Source organism: Trichomonas vaginalis, chromosome IV, assembly GCF_026262505.1.
Source record: "Trichomonas vaginalis G3 chromosome IV, whole genome shotgun sequence".
NCBI lineage: Eukaryota > Parabasalia > Trichomonadida > Trichomonadidae > Trichomonas > Trichomonas vaginalis.
In genome coordinates this window covers 38368254-38384849 of record NC_067206.1, presented here as the reverse complement: position 1 = coordinate 38384849, position 16596 = coordinate 38368254, and the positions used below count along the sequence as shown (strand labels likewise).

General features: G+C 32.2%; 7 protein-coding genes and 2 pseudogenes across 9 annotated transcripts, besides 12 other annotated features; 5 read left to right on the top strand and 4 right to left on the bottom strand.

The window, feature by feature from the left end:
• Window positions 1–1568: part of a mobile genetic element that runs on past the window's edge.
• On the top strand, window positions 382–909 carry TVAGG3_0243920 (protein of unknown function, DUF4107 family; the record flags this gene model as incomplete). Its single annotated transcript, XM_001311398.2, has 1 exon — window positions 382–909. The coding sequence occupies one exon, from the start codon at window positions 382–384 to the stop codon at window positions 907–909; it is 528 nt and encodes a 175-aa protein (XP_001311399.2).
• Window positions 910–1568: a terminal%2Cinverted (terminal inverted repeat of Maverick-1C transposon ID:TVAGG3_0243910).
• Window positions 1569–2483: a mobile genetic element.
• Window positions 2484–2511: a terminal%2Cinverted (terminal inverted repeat of Mariner transposon ID:TVAGG3_0243880).
• Window positions 2484–3786: a mobile genetic element.
• On the top strand, window positions 2580–3706 carry TVAGG3_0243890 (annotated as a pseudogene). Its single transcript has one exon. A coding segment is annotated over exon 1 (1127 nt).
• Window positions 3759–3786: a terminal%2Cinverted (terminal inverted repeat of Mariner transposon ID:TVAGG3_0243880).
• Window positions 3787–3957: a mobile genetic element.
• Window positions 3958–4390: 433 nt separating this feature from the next.
• Window positions 4391–14683: a mobile genetic element.
• On the bottom strand, window positions 5292–5534 carry TVAGG3_0243860 (uncharacterized protein; the record flags this gene model as incomplete). The annotated part of the gene is made up of 1 exon (XM_051227777.1): window positions 5292–5534. The coding sequence occupies one exon, from the start codon at window positions 5532–5534 to the stop codon at window positions 5292–5294; it is 243 nt and encodes an 80-aa protein (XP_051112763.1).
• Window positions 6117–6968, top strand: TVAGG3_0243850 (uncharacterized protein; the record flags this gene model as incomplete). The annotated part of the gene is made up of 1 exon (XM_051227776.1): window positions 6117–6968. The coding sequence occupies one exon, from the start codon at window positions 6117–6119 to the stop codon at window positions 6966–6968; it is 852 nt and encodes a 283-aa protein (XP_051112762.1).
• Window positions 7094–7686, top strand: TVAGG3_0243840 (annotated as a pseudogene). The gene has a single exon. A coding segment is annotated over exon 1 (593 nt).
• Window positions 9817–10790, bottom strand: TVAGG3_0243830 (organellar and viral DNA polymerase type B; the record flags this gene model as incomplete). Its single annotated transcript, XM_001317186.2, has 1 exon — window positions 9817–10790. A coding segment is annotated over one exon (974 nt), but the record flags the coding sequence as incomplete, so codon positions are not given.
• TVAGG3_0243820 (organellar and viral DNA polymerase type B) lies at window positions 10932–11381 on the bottom strand (the record flags this gene model as incomplete). Its single annotated transcript, XM_001317185.2, has 1 exon — window positions 10932–11381. A coding segment is annotated over one exon (450 nt), but the record flags the coding sequence as incomplete, so codon positions are not given.
• Window positions 11445–12323, bottom strand: TVAGG3_0243810 (organellar and viral DNA polymerase type B; the record flags this gene model as incomplete). Its single annotated transcript, XM_001317184.1, has 1 exon — window positions 11445–12323. One exon carries the CDS (start codon window positions 12321–12323, stop codon window positions 11445–11447), a length of 879 nt encoding a protein of 292 aa, XP_001317219.1.
• Window positions 12423–12926, top strand: TVAGG3_0243800 (uncharacterized protein; the record flags this gene model as incomplete). The annotated part of the gene is made up of 1 exon (XM_001317183.1): window positions 12423–12926. The coding sequence occupies one exon, from the start codon at window positions 12423–12425 to the stop codon at window positions 12924–12926; it is 504 nt and encodes a 167-aa protein (XP_001317218.1).
• Window positions 14684–15143: 460 nt separating the features above from the next.
• Window positions 15144–15172: a terminal%2Cinverted (terminal inverted repeat of MuDR-4N1_TV transposon ID:TVAGG3_0243780).
• Window positions 15144–16278: a mobile genetic element.
• Window positions 16245–16278: a terminal%2Cinverted (terminal inverted repeat of MuDR-4N1_TV transposon ID:TVAGG3_0243780).
• Window positions 16279–16338: a mobile genetic element.
• Window positions 16339–16596: the final 258 nt, after the last annotated feature.

The following is a 16596-nucleotide window of genomic DNA, read 5'->3' as shown; positions in this document are numbered from 1 at the left end:
GCTGAAGAATCTATATTATGTCTTTCAAACTACATGTATTCGCCGCCGAAGCATTATAGTATAACAAACTTTGTCAGTAAGTTTAACATAAGACTTGTCGAACCTTCTTCAATGAAAGATGTTGTGCTACCTAAAGATGGAAAGGATGGACTCATTATTGAGATGATTTTAATAGCATATTAAATGAGCTTGTTCTTGAAGGTCATTCATGATGAAATAACTGTTGTAGAAGATGTTAGCAATTGTTCAGACATTTTGAAGCGTATAGATGAGATAAGAAAGAAGTTTATGAATGAGAATGTTTATGTTTCATTGACTTTCTCCAGTAACGAGAACTTTTATGAGATAATATTGAAGAGAGATGATTTTAATATGGTGTAAATGGTAGCTTGGACAGCTTTAGGCGCAATGGGAACAAAAGCATTAGCATTTGGAGCAAAAGCACTTGGGGCTTATGACGCAGTAAATAAAATGAGTGGAGGAAGGGTTTCGAAGACATTAGATGCAAATAAAGGGAAGATTGGAGGCTGGGTTGCAAAGAAGTTAAGATTAAATAAAATAGGGCTCATAAATAAAGCATCCAATTTGGTTGCGACTGAGTCAGAAAATGCTTTAGGAAAGGACGATGAGTTTGCAAAACACGCAAAAGACTTTAATGACCAGATGAAAGGTGAAACAATGCATTTAAATAGATTCGATGGAACTAAAGAAAATGTTTCTTCTCCACCAGTAGTTCTTCCGTATGGTCCCTATGGAATGTATGGAAATCCTTACGAAAGACCATTTGACCCATTGACTGGTGGAAGTAACTGGTATCATTACGGACGAAGAAGAAAGACAGTCAAGTTGGAGACAGACGTGAAGAAAGCAACTAAAAAGAAACCAAGGAAGAGAGTTATAAAGCAATGAATTCAACAGGTTAGAAAAGAGGTTAGATATCGGGTTAGATCTAACCTTCTACCCTAAATTTATTTTTGTGCTATGTTTTCATACGTGTGAGGGTGGTGATATCATTAATTTTTAAGTTTACTGAAATTTTTTATATTTGGATGTAAATGACAGAACAAAAGCAACTCATTCAAATTCACATATAACAAACATACATTTAAACATTTATTCTTCCTTCCTGAGCATAACATGTTCTTTCAAATACATCCGAGACCAGTTGACTTTTCATTGACTGTGTATAAAGATAGAAATAGTTATATCATTAAACCATACGATGACGAAGGTAAGTTATGTAAATTGTACGTTAAGAAGTTAGAGAAAGTTTATGGCTTCAAGTATGACTACAATAGGGTTAACACTGATGATGAAGATATTGAGGAAAATTTATGAGAACATTAGTGAAGTCGTTAGTGAGAACGATAGTGAGAACGTTTATTTTTTACATTAGTGAGTTCGTTAGTGAAGTGAAGTGGTTGGCGGCTTTGTAAATATTTAAGGTTAAGTTAGTGTTGTCGTTTGTGTTGTAAAATACACGTTAACGGTTTTGTAAAGTGTCAAATTCACAAGTATTGGGTAAAGTGGAACGCAGTGCCACCATACCCAAGACTTGTATACTAACTAATGGTCAACTTTTCTTCATTCCAGTAATTAAACACGAGCATAGAGCAAAGCAATGCAAGCCGAGTAACAATATACCAAAAATTCTTAAGTTGCAAGCAGGAAAAAAAGTCTATGAATTAGCAAATTCTGATAATGTTCCTCAATGCAAAGAAATTTTTGCAAAAGAATTGAATATTCCCAATGCAACTTATACAATGTTCCATAATATAGTAAATAAACTTAAAGGAACCACAAAAAGGGGATAGAATTCAATCTACAATTATTTTCTCAACAATTTTTTTTTTCAATCATAAACAAAATCGAACAAGGATTCTGCGAAATGATTTAGTTAAAGAAGTTAACAATGAAATTGAATTGCATACATTTAAGAAAGGTGATGAATTACCTGAAAATTCAAAAGACTTTCAAATTTATTCATTTATTGTAATTCCTCCAATAACTCATTTTTACATGCAAACACAAGCTTTTTGCGGAATAATTCAAATTGAGGAACGTTTTTATTTTGTATTAAAAAAGGAAACTTACTCATTATTGGTACACCTGCACCAAATAATAGACTTATCCCTATTGCATTTGCATGGTCTGTTAGTGAAAATACGATAACAATTAAGGATATGCTCACTAAATTGAAATCTTTAATTCCACCAAGCAGATTCAAGAATATTTATTCCGATCAAGGTCCGGCAATTAAGCTGCTGTTAGAGAATCAGGCTTTTCTTGCGATCATAAATTTTGCTTACGTCATTTTGCAACAAAAAGGGAATACATCAATGTCTATTCCGAAATTGTTGAAGTCGCTTACGCAGACCATCCTCAAAAACGAATTGACTTGATTAAAAAGTTAGAAACTCGTTTACAAGAGGAATATCCAAACCGCGAAAATAATCAGGATCTCTTTAAGTACTTAGATAGTATAGGGTGTCCAAAGGTGCGTTTAGCACAGCGCTCTATATGAGACTATTAAAGGAGATATATGCTGATTATAAATATATAATAAAAAATATGAATATATGTATATGATGAGTATGTTGTATTTTGGCGCCATGCCGGGATATAAAATGAATTTTGAGACAAGAGGCGGTTTCGCGGGAAATTTTGGCGGGATTTTTTCCATTTTTTTAATGAATCATAAAGAAAACATCCTCGCTCTTGCAAAAAAATGCAAAGACTGTAAAAAAATCTACGAGACATTGGTAAAATGCTTCGGTATGGATGCTCCTAGCTATTCCACTGTAACGTATCATGTTAGGATGTATCACTTCATGAACAAAAAGGCGCCCATCATAAAAATTGACAAAAATCGCCGGATCAAAGAAAAATCAAAGCAATTCTTCAAGCGCTAGATGAAGACCCAAGAGCATCACTCAGAAGGATAGAGGAGATGACAAAGATACCATGTACAACAGTCAGTTATTATCTGCACAATTATTTGAACTACAAACTAGCGTATACACGTTGGTTCCGCACAACCTTAATTCAGTTCAAAAAAAAATCTAGAGTCCAATCTTCGAAAGAGCTCCTCTCTATATTGCGTGCGTATCAATCCAAGAAGTTTCGCTTTTTAGTAACAGGGGACGAGTCTTGGTTCAATATGCAACAGAAGCCAAAATCATGTGGATCCCGAAGGATGAAAATCCGCAAACATTCCCGAAGAAAAAAATTGACACACCAATGATTATGTTGTCGGTTTTTTGGGGACGTGAATGGCATCATCGCAATTGATATTCTTCAAAAACCTAATACGATGAATGCTCAGTATCTAATTGACAATGTTCTTACTCAAATTATCAATTCTGATGAGTTTGAGAAATCCAAACAACAAAAACAAAAGTTTGCAATTCATTTTGATAATTCAAGAGTTCACAAAAGTCATAAGGTAATGAATTACTTGTTGGAAAACAATGTCAAAGTTGTTCCAAACCCAGTTTATTCACCTGATATTGCACCCTCTGACTTTTATTTATTCGGCACGCTAAAAAAGAGAGCTGAAGGACGCGAATTCGCGAGTCCAGATGATCTTGAAAATTTTGTAAGAGAGCAATTTGAGCAATTTTCTCATGATGATTTAAAGCGTGTCTTTCAAGCCTGGATCGATCGCTGCGAATGCGTGATTGAATCCAATGGTGATTATATTTAAATAAACTTTATATATATGTAACTTGTTTATTTCTATTCGCAGTATTCAGGTTTGTGCTAAACACACCTTTGGACACCCTATATTAACCCATTTGAAGGATTCGCTGACTACACCGCTGGCATACTCACAACATCTCTTATTGAATCCCTTAATGCCGCAATTAAAGATAAATGGGATACATATGAACCCGCCGAACTAATTATCCGTCTCATTGAACATGAATTCAATCTTGTTAAAAATGTTTTAACAGGAGTTAGTATCTAGTAATTGGGTACCAAGGGTCTACGCCCCTTAGTACTCAAATTACTAGAATTTACAAAAACCGTTTGACACGTAAAATATTTTCGACATTTACAAAAATAAAAAAATTTAAAAAAAATAAACTTAAAAATAAACTTTAAAATTTTTGACACTTCACAAAATAAAAAAATAATTTTTTAAAAATAAACTTACAAATTAACGTTAAATTTTTTTTATTTATTTTTTTTATCATAGATTTTAACACCCAGAGTAAAAAAATAAACTTAAAAATAAATTATCTCAAAAATTTTTTAATTTCTGTAGAAACTAAATTTTTCATAAATGATAAAATTAATTTAGAGGGCTCTTTGAGCCCATCTCGCCGCTACTTATCTAGATCTAACCCGATATCTAACCTCATTTCTAACCTTGTGAATTTTCTTATAAAGTTGCAATAGTTGAATTCATTAACTGAGCCTCAAGGAAGAAAACATCCTTTCTGTCTTCGGGTAATACAACGGGGCATTTATGATCGTGTGTAGAATACATATCAATCCAAAACTCTCTATTATTTCCTGATAACTTATAATATTTAATATTTGTTAATGGTGATGCTCTAGTATGACCGATAAATTCATTTTCAACCCCTTTAGCGATATTTGACTATAAGATCACTTGTTTTCTGTCCCATACATTATATGTTATTATTGGTGATAACACTGTTCGTTCTTCTCCGGGTTTATAATTAAATACATTCATGAAGTCTTCATTATACTGAGAAATTTTAAAACCTATCCTAAAATCACTTTGTCTCTTTTCTGCTACTTCATTAAACGGCGAGTATATAACAAATGTGCATGTATGTGAATCATCTATTTGTTCAATAAATTCATAATGAAAGTCTATAATCTGCTGAATTCTCTCACCTAATTTATCAAGATACACATTTAATCCTAAAGCGTTTTTGTTAAATTTCTTTTCGAAAATTTCATTAAAATCATTCATGCATTCATATAATGTTGTATCATCTTTGAAATATTTATATATGTGAATAGTTTGCTTAAATTCTTGTGTATCGTTTATAACAACAACTTCAAGCTCAAATTCAACCTTTCTAAATCCTCGCGTTATATACATATTTGATAAACCAATATATTTTTCATTTATATTAACAGACCAGTCAATAGGTAATTTAAATGTAATTCTATTTCCATTTATTTTAACATTTTCGTTTTCAGAACTGAGAGCAACTGTTAAAGGTACTTGTCTATACATTTATTACAAACAAAAATATATCATTTATTCTTTCTTCTCAATGGAAAAGGGTCTTCGACCCTCATGAGGCTCAATGAGCCTCTTCAGCCTTTTCCTTTTCAGCTTTTTCTTTAGCCTCACGTTCTCTTTTTGCTTTCATTCTCGGGTTCTTCTCTCTTCCTGCAGCTAATGCGGCTAACTGCTTTTCACTTAATTTCCTTTTTGGTTTTACTGGTTTTACTGGTTTTTCTTCGGCTTTAGGTGTCTTTAGTTCTGTTAATATCTGCTTACGAATTTCTTTTTTGATGGCTTCAATATCTAATCCCTGACTCATTTGATTACCGATAAAAAATTCAAAATTTAAAAATTTTATTTGAATTAAATATGAGCCTATCAAAATCTGAGAGACAATCGATTATATTAAATGATGCAAGAGGAATTCAGCATCCATTATATTATGTATCAACAAGTAAAGATGGAAAAATTTATGTAAGAAAAAGACGAGTTCCATTAACGAATTCGGAAATTGATAAAATAGATATAAAACCTAAACTTGAAACAAAAGCGGAAGACAGCGAGGTTGTCAGGACAAAGCCCACGATAAAGGAAACGGAATCTAAACCAGAACCTAAACCAGGAGGACTCAGAGAGTCCATCTTGGCGCAGAGCGCCGAAATCAAACCCGATGTACTTTCGATAACGAATCAAGAATTAATAGCTAAATTTGTAAATTTCATTGAAAAGCAAACGGAATCAAAAAATCCAGACCCACCAGTAAAAGACAGGAAACCAAAATTAATGAAGAGTTTGTTAAAAACGTAAAACATGAAATTATTGAACAAAAGAAACAAATTCCTCAACTAAGAAGAAGAGTTAGAATATTAAACTAAATAAATATTTTTATCTAACATAAAACATGCAAAACGAACAGCTTAACGAATTTACACCAGCTGAACATATCCATCAAATTCGTTCATATTTTGATGTAATCGATAATGCAATTAATATTGGTGATACTAATAGAAGATATATCGATGCAAAAATTCCATCACAACCAGGAAGCGCAAAGGATCATAACTGGGTCACATTCAATTTATCTCCGCCAGGTGAAAATATGCTAGACCTTTATAACACATTCCTTACAACTACCTATAAAAGTAAATATATGGATAATGCTATTACTGGCTCATCAATTCCAAATACTAATTCTCCAGGTTTCTTTGGCGTTTTTGATGAATCAATTTACACCATTGAAGCATATCAGTTATTAGCAAATGGAAGAGTTATTTATAGTCAGGATAACGCAAGAGAAGAAGCATATATCATTTCTAATTCACAGACTACAGAACAAATAAAGAAAGTTGATGTTTTCTCAAAAACGAGACATAAAGATGTATGGAAACGTTCTGGAACAGTTCGAACAGGTCAAATTATCTCAGGACCTTTAGCTGCAGGAGCTGAAATTAATTTTGACATTAAAATAAAGATTCCATGTCGTAAATTCCTTATTCTAGAAGTTATTAGATTTATTCCTGCTTTTGCAGGCAACATTCAGTTAAAGGTTAAATTTAGTAGCGATGCATTCCAGGTAACAGCACTGCCGGTAGAAGATATTTTAGCTCATAATCCTTCTTTAATCAGTCAGGTAAAAGATAATTATGACCCACCAACTAATAAATTTGTTCCATGGAATGAACCATTCAATATGATAACAGCAGTTTCAAATCAAATGGTGAAATTACTGTTTCAACAGTTGAACAAAGATTAACGAAGAAATCAGCTGAATTCATTGATTGCTTCATTCATCCTAAAGCATTTTCACTCGATCCAAATATTTACACTGAATTAGTCGATCATTATACATCACAAGCTTTATGTTTTCCAATTAAAGTAATGGACTGGATTCCTATGGACGGTTCGTTCAGTAAAGGTTCACCATCAGCAACTTTCACAGCAGCTTATACACCAATTAACGTTAAAAGCATTTGGGCTTTATTTAGGAAGAATGATAATTATATCGTGAATTTCGAAAATCCTCAATTTGAAACCCTTCAATTATCAATGGGCGCTTATGGAAGTATGCCAGCTGAACCAGAAGCTCTTATGGTCCTGTGTTCTATGAAATGGTTGCTAATGCATGCAATACAAATAACGATATGATAGGATTTAATGAAGATGTGATGAGGTCGTTAATTGATGATGGAAGCGTTAAACATTTATATGAATCATACGATAACACTCATTTCCTCTGTGGATTCCCTACGGAAACTGATTTCACATTTCAACAGGGTCAAACATCAACGGCACCAATTACATATAAATTAGGTGTTAAAGCTGATGATACAAATATAAGCGAAAAATACACTGTCAAACCTTTATTAGGATTTCTTAGAAATGCTTGTTTCGCTATTCAAGTCAGACCAGCTGGCATTCCTGCTGTTAGAATTGATGATTATAATTTAGCTGCTGATGGAGGTGAAGAGTAAAAAAAATAAATGTAGTTAATTTTTAATTTTCTGATTTTTTTATTTTTATAAAACGATGGAAAATAATAACTGGGAAACGTTAGTTGCTGATGAAGATTACGAAATTAACACAAAATATCCGTATCAAATAAGAAGAAGAAAAACGGAAAGACTGTCAGTGAGTATGAAGAAAAGAATGGATATATAAGATTAACCCTTAACGGTAAAAAATATCTTAAACATAGATTAATAGCTATTCAGTGGATTGATAATCCTGATAGTTTTGGGGAAGTTGACCATTACGATAAAGTTAGAAATAATAATAAATGATTGATAATCTACATTGGTGTTCAAGTTCTACAAATAATAGAAATAGAAGTAAAGCAAATGGAGTAGAATATAATTTCGTTGATGAAATCAGTGAAAATTCAATTACTGTTTCACATTATGGAAATCATGAATTTGAGGATTTATTTTACGACATCGATGCAGATTTGTTTTATTATTATAACGGTCGTCAGTATAAAGAACTATACATTAATGAAAACATAAATGGTTCATTATATGTTAATGTTTATGATGTTAATGGAAAAAGAACATGCATTACGTATAGTAAATTCAAACGCTTACATAATTTAATATGAAAAGTTTATTTTTGTCTTGAACGATAAAAAATATATTATATCATTAACTTCAGCTTCAGAACTTTAATTTCCTTATGAAAGTATTTTTAGTCGTTATTGAAAAGTTAAACTTCTCTTCAAAACAGGGTGCTGTTGATTTGCATAAATCAAATGCGATTTCCTGACCATCGTGAAGGGCTTGATATAATTTCATTATACTGAACTCAGAATCTTTATCATATTTTCCAACAGGAATATGAATGTTCTTATCTTCATTATAATAGCATTGTACTGCGTCAGGAAACATTTCGTTAGCGGTTAAAGCAATGACATCTTGTTTTACGCCTTTCATACGTGCATGAAATGCAACTTCACCAATGTCATTTATTAAAAGGTCTATGTAAGTCTTCTTTCCACAAAATATCGACTTGTAAGCTAAACTTTGTTTATCTTTTGTGATTTCTGCAAAATCTGAATGAAACTGACCTAAATTCTTTCCTATTAATTCGCGACCATATCTTCTTAAATTCATGAGCTAAACGTGGTATGTCTTCATTGAAAATATGCATGCTATCACAGTCCTGGTAAAGATTTAAGCCCATATCCTCAGCAGTGCAAAATACTTCATTCATGATACGTTTCGACATAGATAAGATATTAACACCTAAGGGCAAAAGTTAAAGTGTCTGCAAATGCTTTTAGTTAGTTTGAAAATAGTTTTATCCGAACCATCTAAACCTTCAAATTTAATGATATGGTTATAATTTCTGATGGCATACCTAACAGCATCTTTATCATCAATGATTTTAATTTTCGACTCTATCGGGGACAAAATAGTTTTTCCATAAATACTGTTCAAAATTAATTTAATATTTTCTTGTAGCGGATTTTCTTCCTTCTTATACTTTAATCTCAATTCAAACAATTTCTTTACTTCATCTCTTATTCTAAAATCTCTTTTTTCATCGTAGTAGTAACCCTGTAATACTTCGCAGCTGATGCCCTGATATTTTATTAAATCCTGCAAAGCTATGTGGTCCACATACATTAAACAGCATGTGTTAGAACTTCTTGGAACCTTTAGCTCCGGGTTTAATTCTGGATCTACTGTTATTAATGGAAAGTGCCTTTTAATCTTAATCTCGGTTATTTTTATTAAAACAAAGAATCCGGAAATGAATTTCTCACCTTCAGGCTCGCCCTGGTCATCATCGAATAAATGTTTTAACAAATATTCACTGTTTAACATTTCTTTCTTCATAACCTTTGGAATTCCTTCTAAAGTATAAAGTCTCGCATAGCTGAGGGATATAATGAAACAGCATCGAAGTCAGCAATGAGTTTCTTTTCGCTCTTTTGTTTCATGTTATCTGACAGCATACATCTTCCACCTTGAATACAGCGTGAAATAAATTCTCTTGGTTTATTTGAAAGGTCATATAAATTTCCATTCGGGAAATATACTCTGTTTTCGAAAAGTTTGTTAGCGATTGAACAAATGCTAACGTAATCATAAACGTTTAAATCAAACTCTTTCAATATATCATTTCTGAACTTAACAAAACCTTCTCTTAAAATCCTTACGTCCTGTTTGCAATAAAATGAGCTATATTTTTCTAAATCGAAATGGTTTTCATCTATTCTGCAGTTTTCGATTAAATCTATGTTTTTCATGAACGTTTCAATATCTTTTACAAACTTACACGCTTCAGAAATTACGCCAGTTTTGTTATCATTAACTAATAAAGAGCTTGAATAATATTGATACGGAAATACTTCCTTTTCACCACACTGCAAATGAAACATTTCAGGAAATAGTTTAAGCTTCTTATTTATAACAGTGTATGAATCTTTAATAATGATTGCTTTACCTTTATATATTCCCGTTATCTGCATTGTTCTAGAACCCTTAATAATTGGTGTTCCGCTAATTTCTGTTAAATGTCTTAAAATGAAATTGATATCATAACTGAGGTTATGAAAATATATTAAACTTTTATCAGGAATTCTTTCTAAAAATTTTGTTGCACAATTTTGACCCCAAATGCTTTCGCTAATCTTTCCATCTTCACTATCATAACAAATGTTAAAGGCTTTATGAACTCCATCAGTGCTACATTCAAAGTCAGCGAAGAAAATGTGTTCAGGAATGAATTTTTGTTTTGATTTATCACTATCTTTACTTTCAGACTTTTTCTTTAACTGAACACAGTAGTTCGGGGTATAATTTAAATCTTTAAACGGTGCAAGTTTTTGTTTATATAAATCTGTTGTATAAGTGAAAAGTTCACCATAAGATAACGGTTCAAAGTAATTGCACTCTCTTAATGTTTTCAAAATATCCCATAAAGGAGTTGTTCGCGTAGAATCAATAACAAATCTATTTTCCCTTTTCTTATATATTTTCATTTGACGCTCAATATTCCAGCCGCCTAATGATTTGAGAATTTCGTTATAATTTATGATAAAATATGTTGTCATAGGTAATCTTTCATTTAACATGTAATGGTCTTCAACAAGAAGTAAGTCAATAGTTCGAACAGTTTCACATTCTTTTGGTATATATCTCTTTATTTCATTATGTCTAGAGTCATTGAAATAACCAATGGTAACATTAAATGCTATGCCTGTTGCGTTAGAAATTTCCTGAATCTTACTTTGTGGAAAATCTCTAACTCTAATAACTTCACGCATGTGGTCTACCGTCTGCACATCAACTCCAGCCTGAATGCAAGCATAAACGAAGCAGTTATCTTCTGTCATCAACTTAGCAGTTCTTTTGTTAAGTTCATTGAAAATTTGATAGCGTTCAAGATTTATAGGTAATCTGCAAATATATTTCCAAAACTCACCACTTCTCTTTTTATTCGTTCTCTTTTCATCAAGAATTTCATTCCAAAAATCATCTATATCCTGTTTATCTCCTATTTCTTTAAGTCTGTTTAATAATCTTTGCTGACGTGCTGTTAATTTACTTTCATCTCTTTTTTCTCTCTTCTGTGGCTTACCTTTCTTAATATCGCTCATCGTTAATCCTTCATATTCAGTTAAATCATACATTTTAATTTCTTCGAGGTTCTTAATATTTGTCATGAAGAAATCATAATGTTTTTCAATTATTCCGGCTGCGTTTGCTTCAATCTCTGTTATAAAGTTTTATTGCTTTAACTGATGAAGCAAAGCTCCGATGTTCTCGATATTCAATGTTGAATTAGTAAATTTACCATCAAGTTTATAACAAATCATCCATTTTTGCTGTGAATTTACTTTTATCTTCTGCAGAAGCCTAATAAACATTTTACCGAAACGTTCATGTAGGTAATTTCTGTTTTCTTCATTGAGTTCACGAATATTAAAATCTATGATTCTATTTTCTGCTTTAACATTTTTGCGTTTATTATTTTCATCCTTCTTTAACCATTTCTCACCATCGAGAGCTTTATCGTCTATAGATTTAATAACTTCGTTTGCTTTGCGTAATTGTGCAATTGCTTTTGCATATTTTACAGCTATATTTTTCTTTTCTTCATCGCTTTTCTTCTTTCTCGTTTCCCCAACACTAACATTAGTTATATCATACATTTCCTGCCTAACTTCCTTCGGTACTGCCTTACGCGTCTTTCCTACATCCACATTAGTTATATCATACATTTCCTGCCTAACTTCCTTCGGTACTGCCTTACGCGTCTTTCCTACATCCACATTAGTTATATCATACATTTCTTTTCTTACTTCCTTCGGTACTGCTGTCCTTGTCCTTCCTACATCAACATTCATCATATCATGAATTTCCTGCCTAACTTCCTTCGGTACTGATTGTTTATGATATAAATTAACCTGAACATCATTTAAAGGAAATGTTTTGTTATTAATGTAATCATTAATTTTCTCGTAAGTGACTACACCTCTGTAATCATTGAGGTGTTTAGCTAATGAAGATTTGTTAGTCGCATATCTTTTGCTAACTTCAATGTCAGCATTCTTCAATAACTTCTTAATTTCTTCATGGTCTAATCTAGATAGCTTTTTATACATCTTTTATGGAAAATAAAAAAAATATTTTCCGTAAAAAATATAATTTAAAAATAAACTTAATTTTTTTAAATAATTTATATTTTTAATTTTAATAAAATAATGTCTGAGTACAAGTTCTATTCATACAATGCTCTCGCTACTGCTGTTAAGGGTGAATTCATAAATGGAAAAAACGTGAACGTTATATTCAATAAAAAGTCTGTGAAAGAATCTAAATACGGTCAGTTCGTTAAACCATACGCTATCATTATTGACAGAAAACGTTACACACCACATGAAATAGCAGTATTACTTAAACAGAAAGGAATATTTGTAAATATCAAAGATACACATTATACGATTATGAAGAACTCTAACGTTGAATTTTTCAGCATTGTTTTAGATTTATCACAGCAGAAAGAATTCAAGAAGGCGCAAGGCGCCGAGATGGGCTCAAAGAGCCCTCCAGGTGAAGTAGTTGTGAAATATTATCCTTCATCTCTGAAGACAATAACGAATAAAGATATAATCAATAAGCTCCTACCAGTAATTGAGGAAGCAACGATTGAATATGATGAAGAAGGAACGGAAATGATTGAGGAAATAGACCCTGAAGCTTTATAAGAAAATTTATTTTTGAATAACTGAAGGTGTCACCACGTCATCATGTCACCAGGTTAATTAACTTCTTTTAAGAATGATGACAACATGACATTTAGACAACAGGTACGAAAGGAGGAAGGCATTTATGAATTATTTTTGTAAATAATTAGTTACGGTCAGTCAGTTAGTCAGTCAGTAAAATTTACACCAAAAATATATTTTAGTTGAAAAGGTTAGATCTAACCCGATATCTACCCTCATTTCTACCCCTTGAACTTTTTATAACATTCGGTCATAACTTCATCAATTTCATTTAAATCACGATTTAAAAATTCATTGACTTCATCTTAACGGTATCATTTTGTAATAAGAATATTTTCTTTAGTTTCATGTCAACATCCCGAACAGCACAAAGGATAAAATCATATTCATTTCTTCCGTTAAACATTTCTTTTTTTTCTCGTTCATCGTTAAATAAATTATTGAAAATATAAACAGTGGTGTAAAAGTTATGTACTGTATTAAATGTTGAAGCTTCACCTATTTTAGATTTTAGGATTCTTTTAGTAAGTAAATTGTTATCGTTCTTTCTCTTTTCCTTATCGTTCATGTCGAATCTGTCGAACCACATATCCTGTATTTCATCGAATTTACGAACTATAGAATCCGTCATTTTCCTGGTTAATGAGGGGTAATCATTATTAATTTTTTCATATAATTTGTCCATATGATTTTCATCGACGTTTCCGGAAAACATTTAATTAAAGCAAAAATATATTTTAGTTGAAAAGGTTAGATCTAACCCGATATCTACCCTCATTTCTACCCCAGTTATTTTATAAACGTTTCACATGATATACGTTATGAATTCGTGAAATTTTAAATATTTTTGTAGCTTCTATTTCTTCAGTTAATATATCAAAAGTTTTAACGATACCGAAAGTTTCTTTATACTTCTTCTTGACATCAGATAAAAGGAAATCATCGGCTGTGGGATAGTTTTTATTCAGAAATTCTAACATGTTCATTTTATTTTCTGCTGGTTTCTCTGCCTCCCTCTTTAAATCTTCGTAATCGTTTCTCATTCTTTCTATCTCTTTTACTGAATAGTTATATTTCCTAATTGCTGCTTTACATTTCGAACACTGAGGATTCATTTTTGCGTTATATTCTGAAACCTTACCTGCTAAAATAACTAAAGCATCAATGGCTTTCTTTAAATCTGAAGCAGTTGGTTTTATCTATTCATGCCATACTTTACCTCTTCTGTCTTTATCTCTAATCTCCCACACACATCTAGCAGCTAATGAAACAAAGTTATCGTATGTCTTAAATTCCTCAGATTTATAAATATCTGAAATGTTTTTATAAATCATGTCGCAGTCTTTATCCATAACTTTGTGGTTACAATGAAAACCTAAGAATTCAGAATTTACCTTACGAATGAATTTCTTAATTTCTGCAGAATCACTAACTTTAACTTCAATTTCATCGAATTCAGGAATAGTTAGTTTCTGTTGCTGAACTTCAGGTAATTTAGGTAAATGGTCTATGATATCTTGCATTTCATATAACTCCTCTCCATTTGTTTCATCTTTCGCGCTACAGTCTAAATTACTTGTTAAAAGTTCCTGCTTAATTTTTTGTATTTCTGTTTCGAAAGTAAATGAAGAAGGAATGAAGTTTTTCATTTCTACTAACATTGACGTAGGATTCATGACTAATGAATTTGGTGCCGTTGATGTCGAAAGTGCGGATGTTTCGATTTTTGTAATCATATTTATATAAAAATAAAAAAATAAAAATAAAATAAAAACTAACTTTATTTTTTATTTCGGGAAAATTCATGAAAATTCATGAGGGTAGAAATGAGGGTAGATATCGTGTTATATCTAACCTTTTCAACTAAAATATATTTTTGGTGTAAATTTATGAAAACATTAATATATAAAATTCATGAAAATTCATGAGGGTAGAAATGAGGGTAGATATCGAGTTATATCTAACCTTTTCAACTAAAATATATTTTTGGTGTAAATTTATGAAAACATTAATATATAAAATTCATGAAAATTCATGAGGGTAGAAATGAGGGTAGATATCGGGTTATATCTAACCTTTTCAACTAAAATATATTTTTGGTGTAAATTTATGAAAACATTAATATATAAAATTCATGAAAATTCATGAGGGTAGAAATGAGGGTAGATATCGTGTTATATCTAACCTTTTCAACTAGAGTGCGGGACAAATTTGCCAGGTGTCACTTTTTCAATAACCTTAAATTACGCTTTTCTAATTTTTTAAAATAACCTTAAATTATATTTGAAGAAATTATGTCTATGATATATGTTTTATGCTAGAATCTTGGAGTTTTCATGCACTACACAAGAGCTCCAAGGTTCCAAGAGTGAATGCTCAATAGCAATTATAGAGATGTACCTTTTCAAAATGACTTTTACTGATTAAATTTAATCAATAGAAGACATTTTGAAAAGGTACCTCTACAATTAGATATACAAGAGATTCAAAGCTTCATTTCAGATAGATTTGAAACTTTGAAACTCTTGGTAGATTTTGAGTGAATGCTGACAATCATCTTTGAGAAGGTTTTCTTTAAGAAAACCTTCTCAAAGAGGTTTCTCAGGAGCCCTGAGGCTCCCTTTCGTAATGATTGGGAGCCTTGGGACTCCTGAGACGAAGAATGGCTTCGCCGAATCTTTGATCAGCAGAGGCCAAATGAAAAGGCCTCTGCTGATGGATTCTCAGGAGCCCTGAGGCTCCCTTTCGTAATGATTGGGAGCCTTGGGCTCCTGAGACGAAGAATGGCTTCGCCGAATCTTTGATCAGCAGAGGCCAAATGAAAAGGCCTCTGCTGATGGATTCTCAGGAGCCCTGAGGCTCCCTTTCGTAATGATTGGGAGCCTTGGGCTCCTGAGACGAAGAATGGCTTCGCCGAATCTTTGATCAGCAGAGGCCAAATGAAAAGGCCTCTGCTGATGGATTCTCAGGAGCCCTGAGGCTCCCTTTCGTAATGATTGGGAGCCTTGGGACTCCTGAGACGAAGAATGGCTTCGCCGAATCTTTGATCAGCAGAGGCCAAATGAAAAGGCCTCTGCTGATGGATTCTCAGGAGCCCTGAGGCTCCCTTTCGTAATGATTGGGAGCCTTGGGGCTCCTGAGACGAAGAATGGCTTCGCCGAATCTTTGATCAGCAGAGGCCAAATGAAAAGGCCTCTGCTGATGGATTCTCAGGAGCCCTGAGGCTCCCTTTCGTAATGATTGGGAGCCTTGGGGCTCCTGCAGCAGAGTATCGCTCCGCTCCATTAAATTTTTTAAAAAAAGTGCCGTGTGGCAAATTTGTCCTGTTCCCCATCTTTATTATTTTTTTTATTCCTTTGAAAAGTGACACTGGATAGTTTGTCCCTTTCTCTTTTCAACTAAAATATATTTTTGGTGTAAATTTATGAAAACATTAATATATAAAATTCATGAAAATTCATGAGGGTAGAAATGAGGGTAGATATCGGGTTATATCTAACCTTTTCAACTAAAATATATTTTTGGTGTAAATTTATGAAAACGTGTGTCCATTCAGAAAATATATATATGAAAAAAAGTTAAAAAACATAAATTGATGATGAATAGATAAATATAACTAGAAGGAAAGTTAAAGATTTATTTAGTAAGG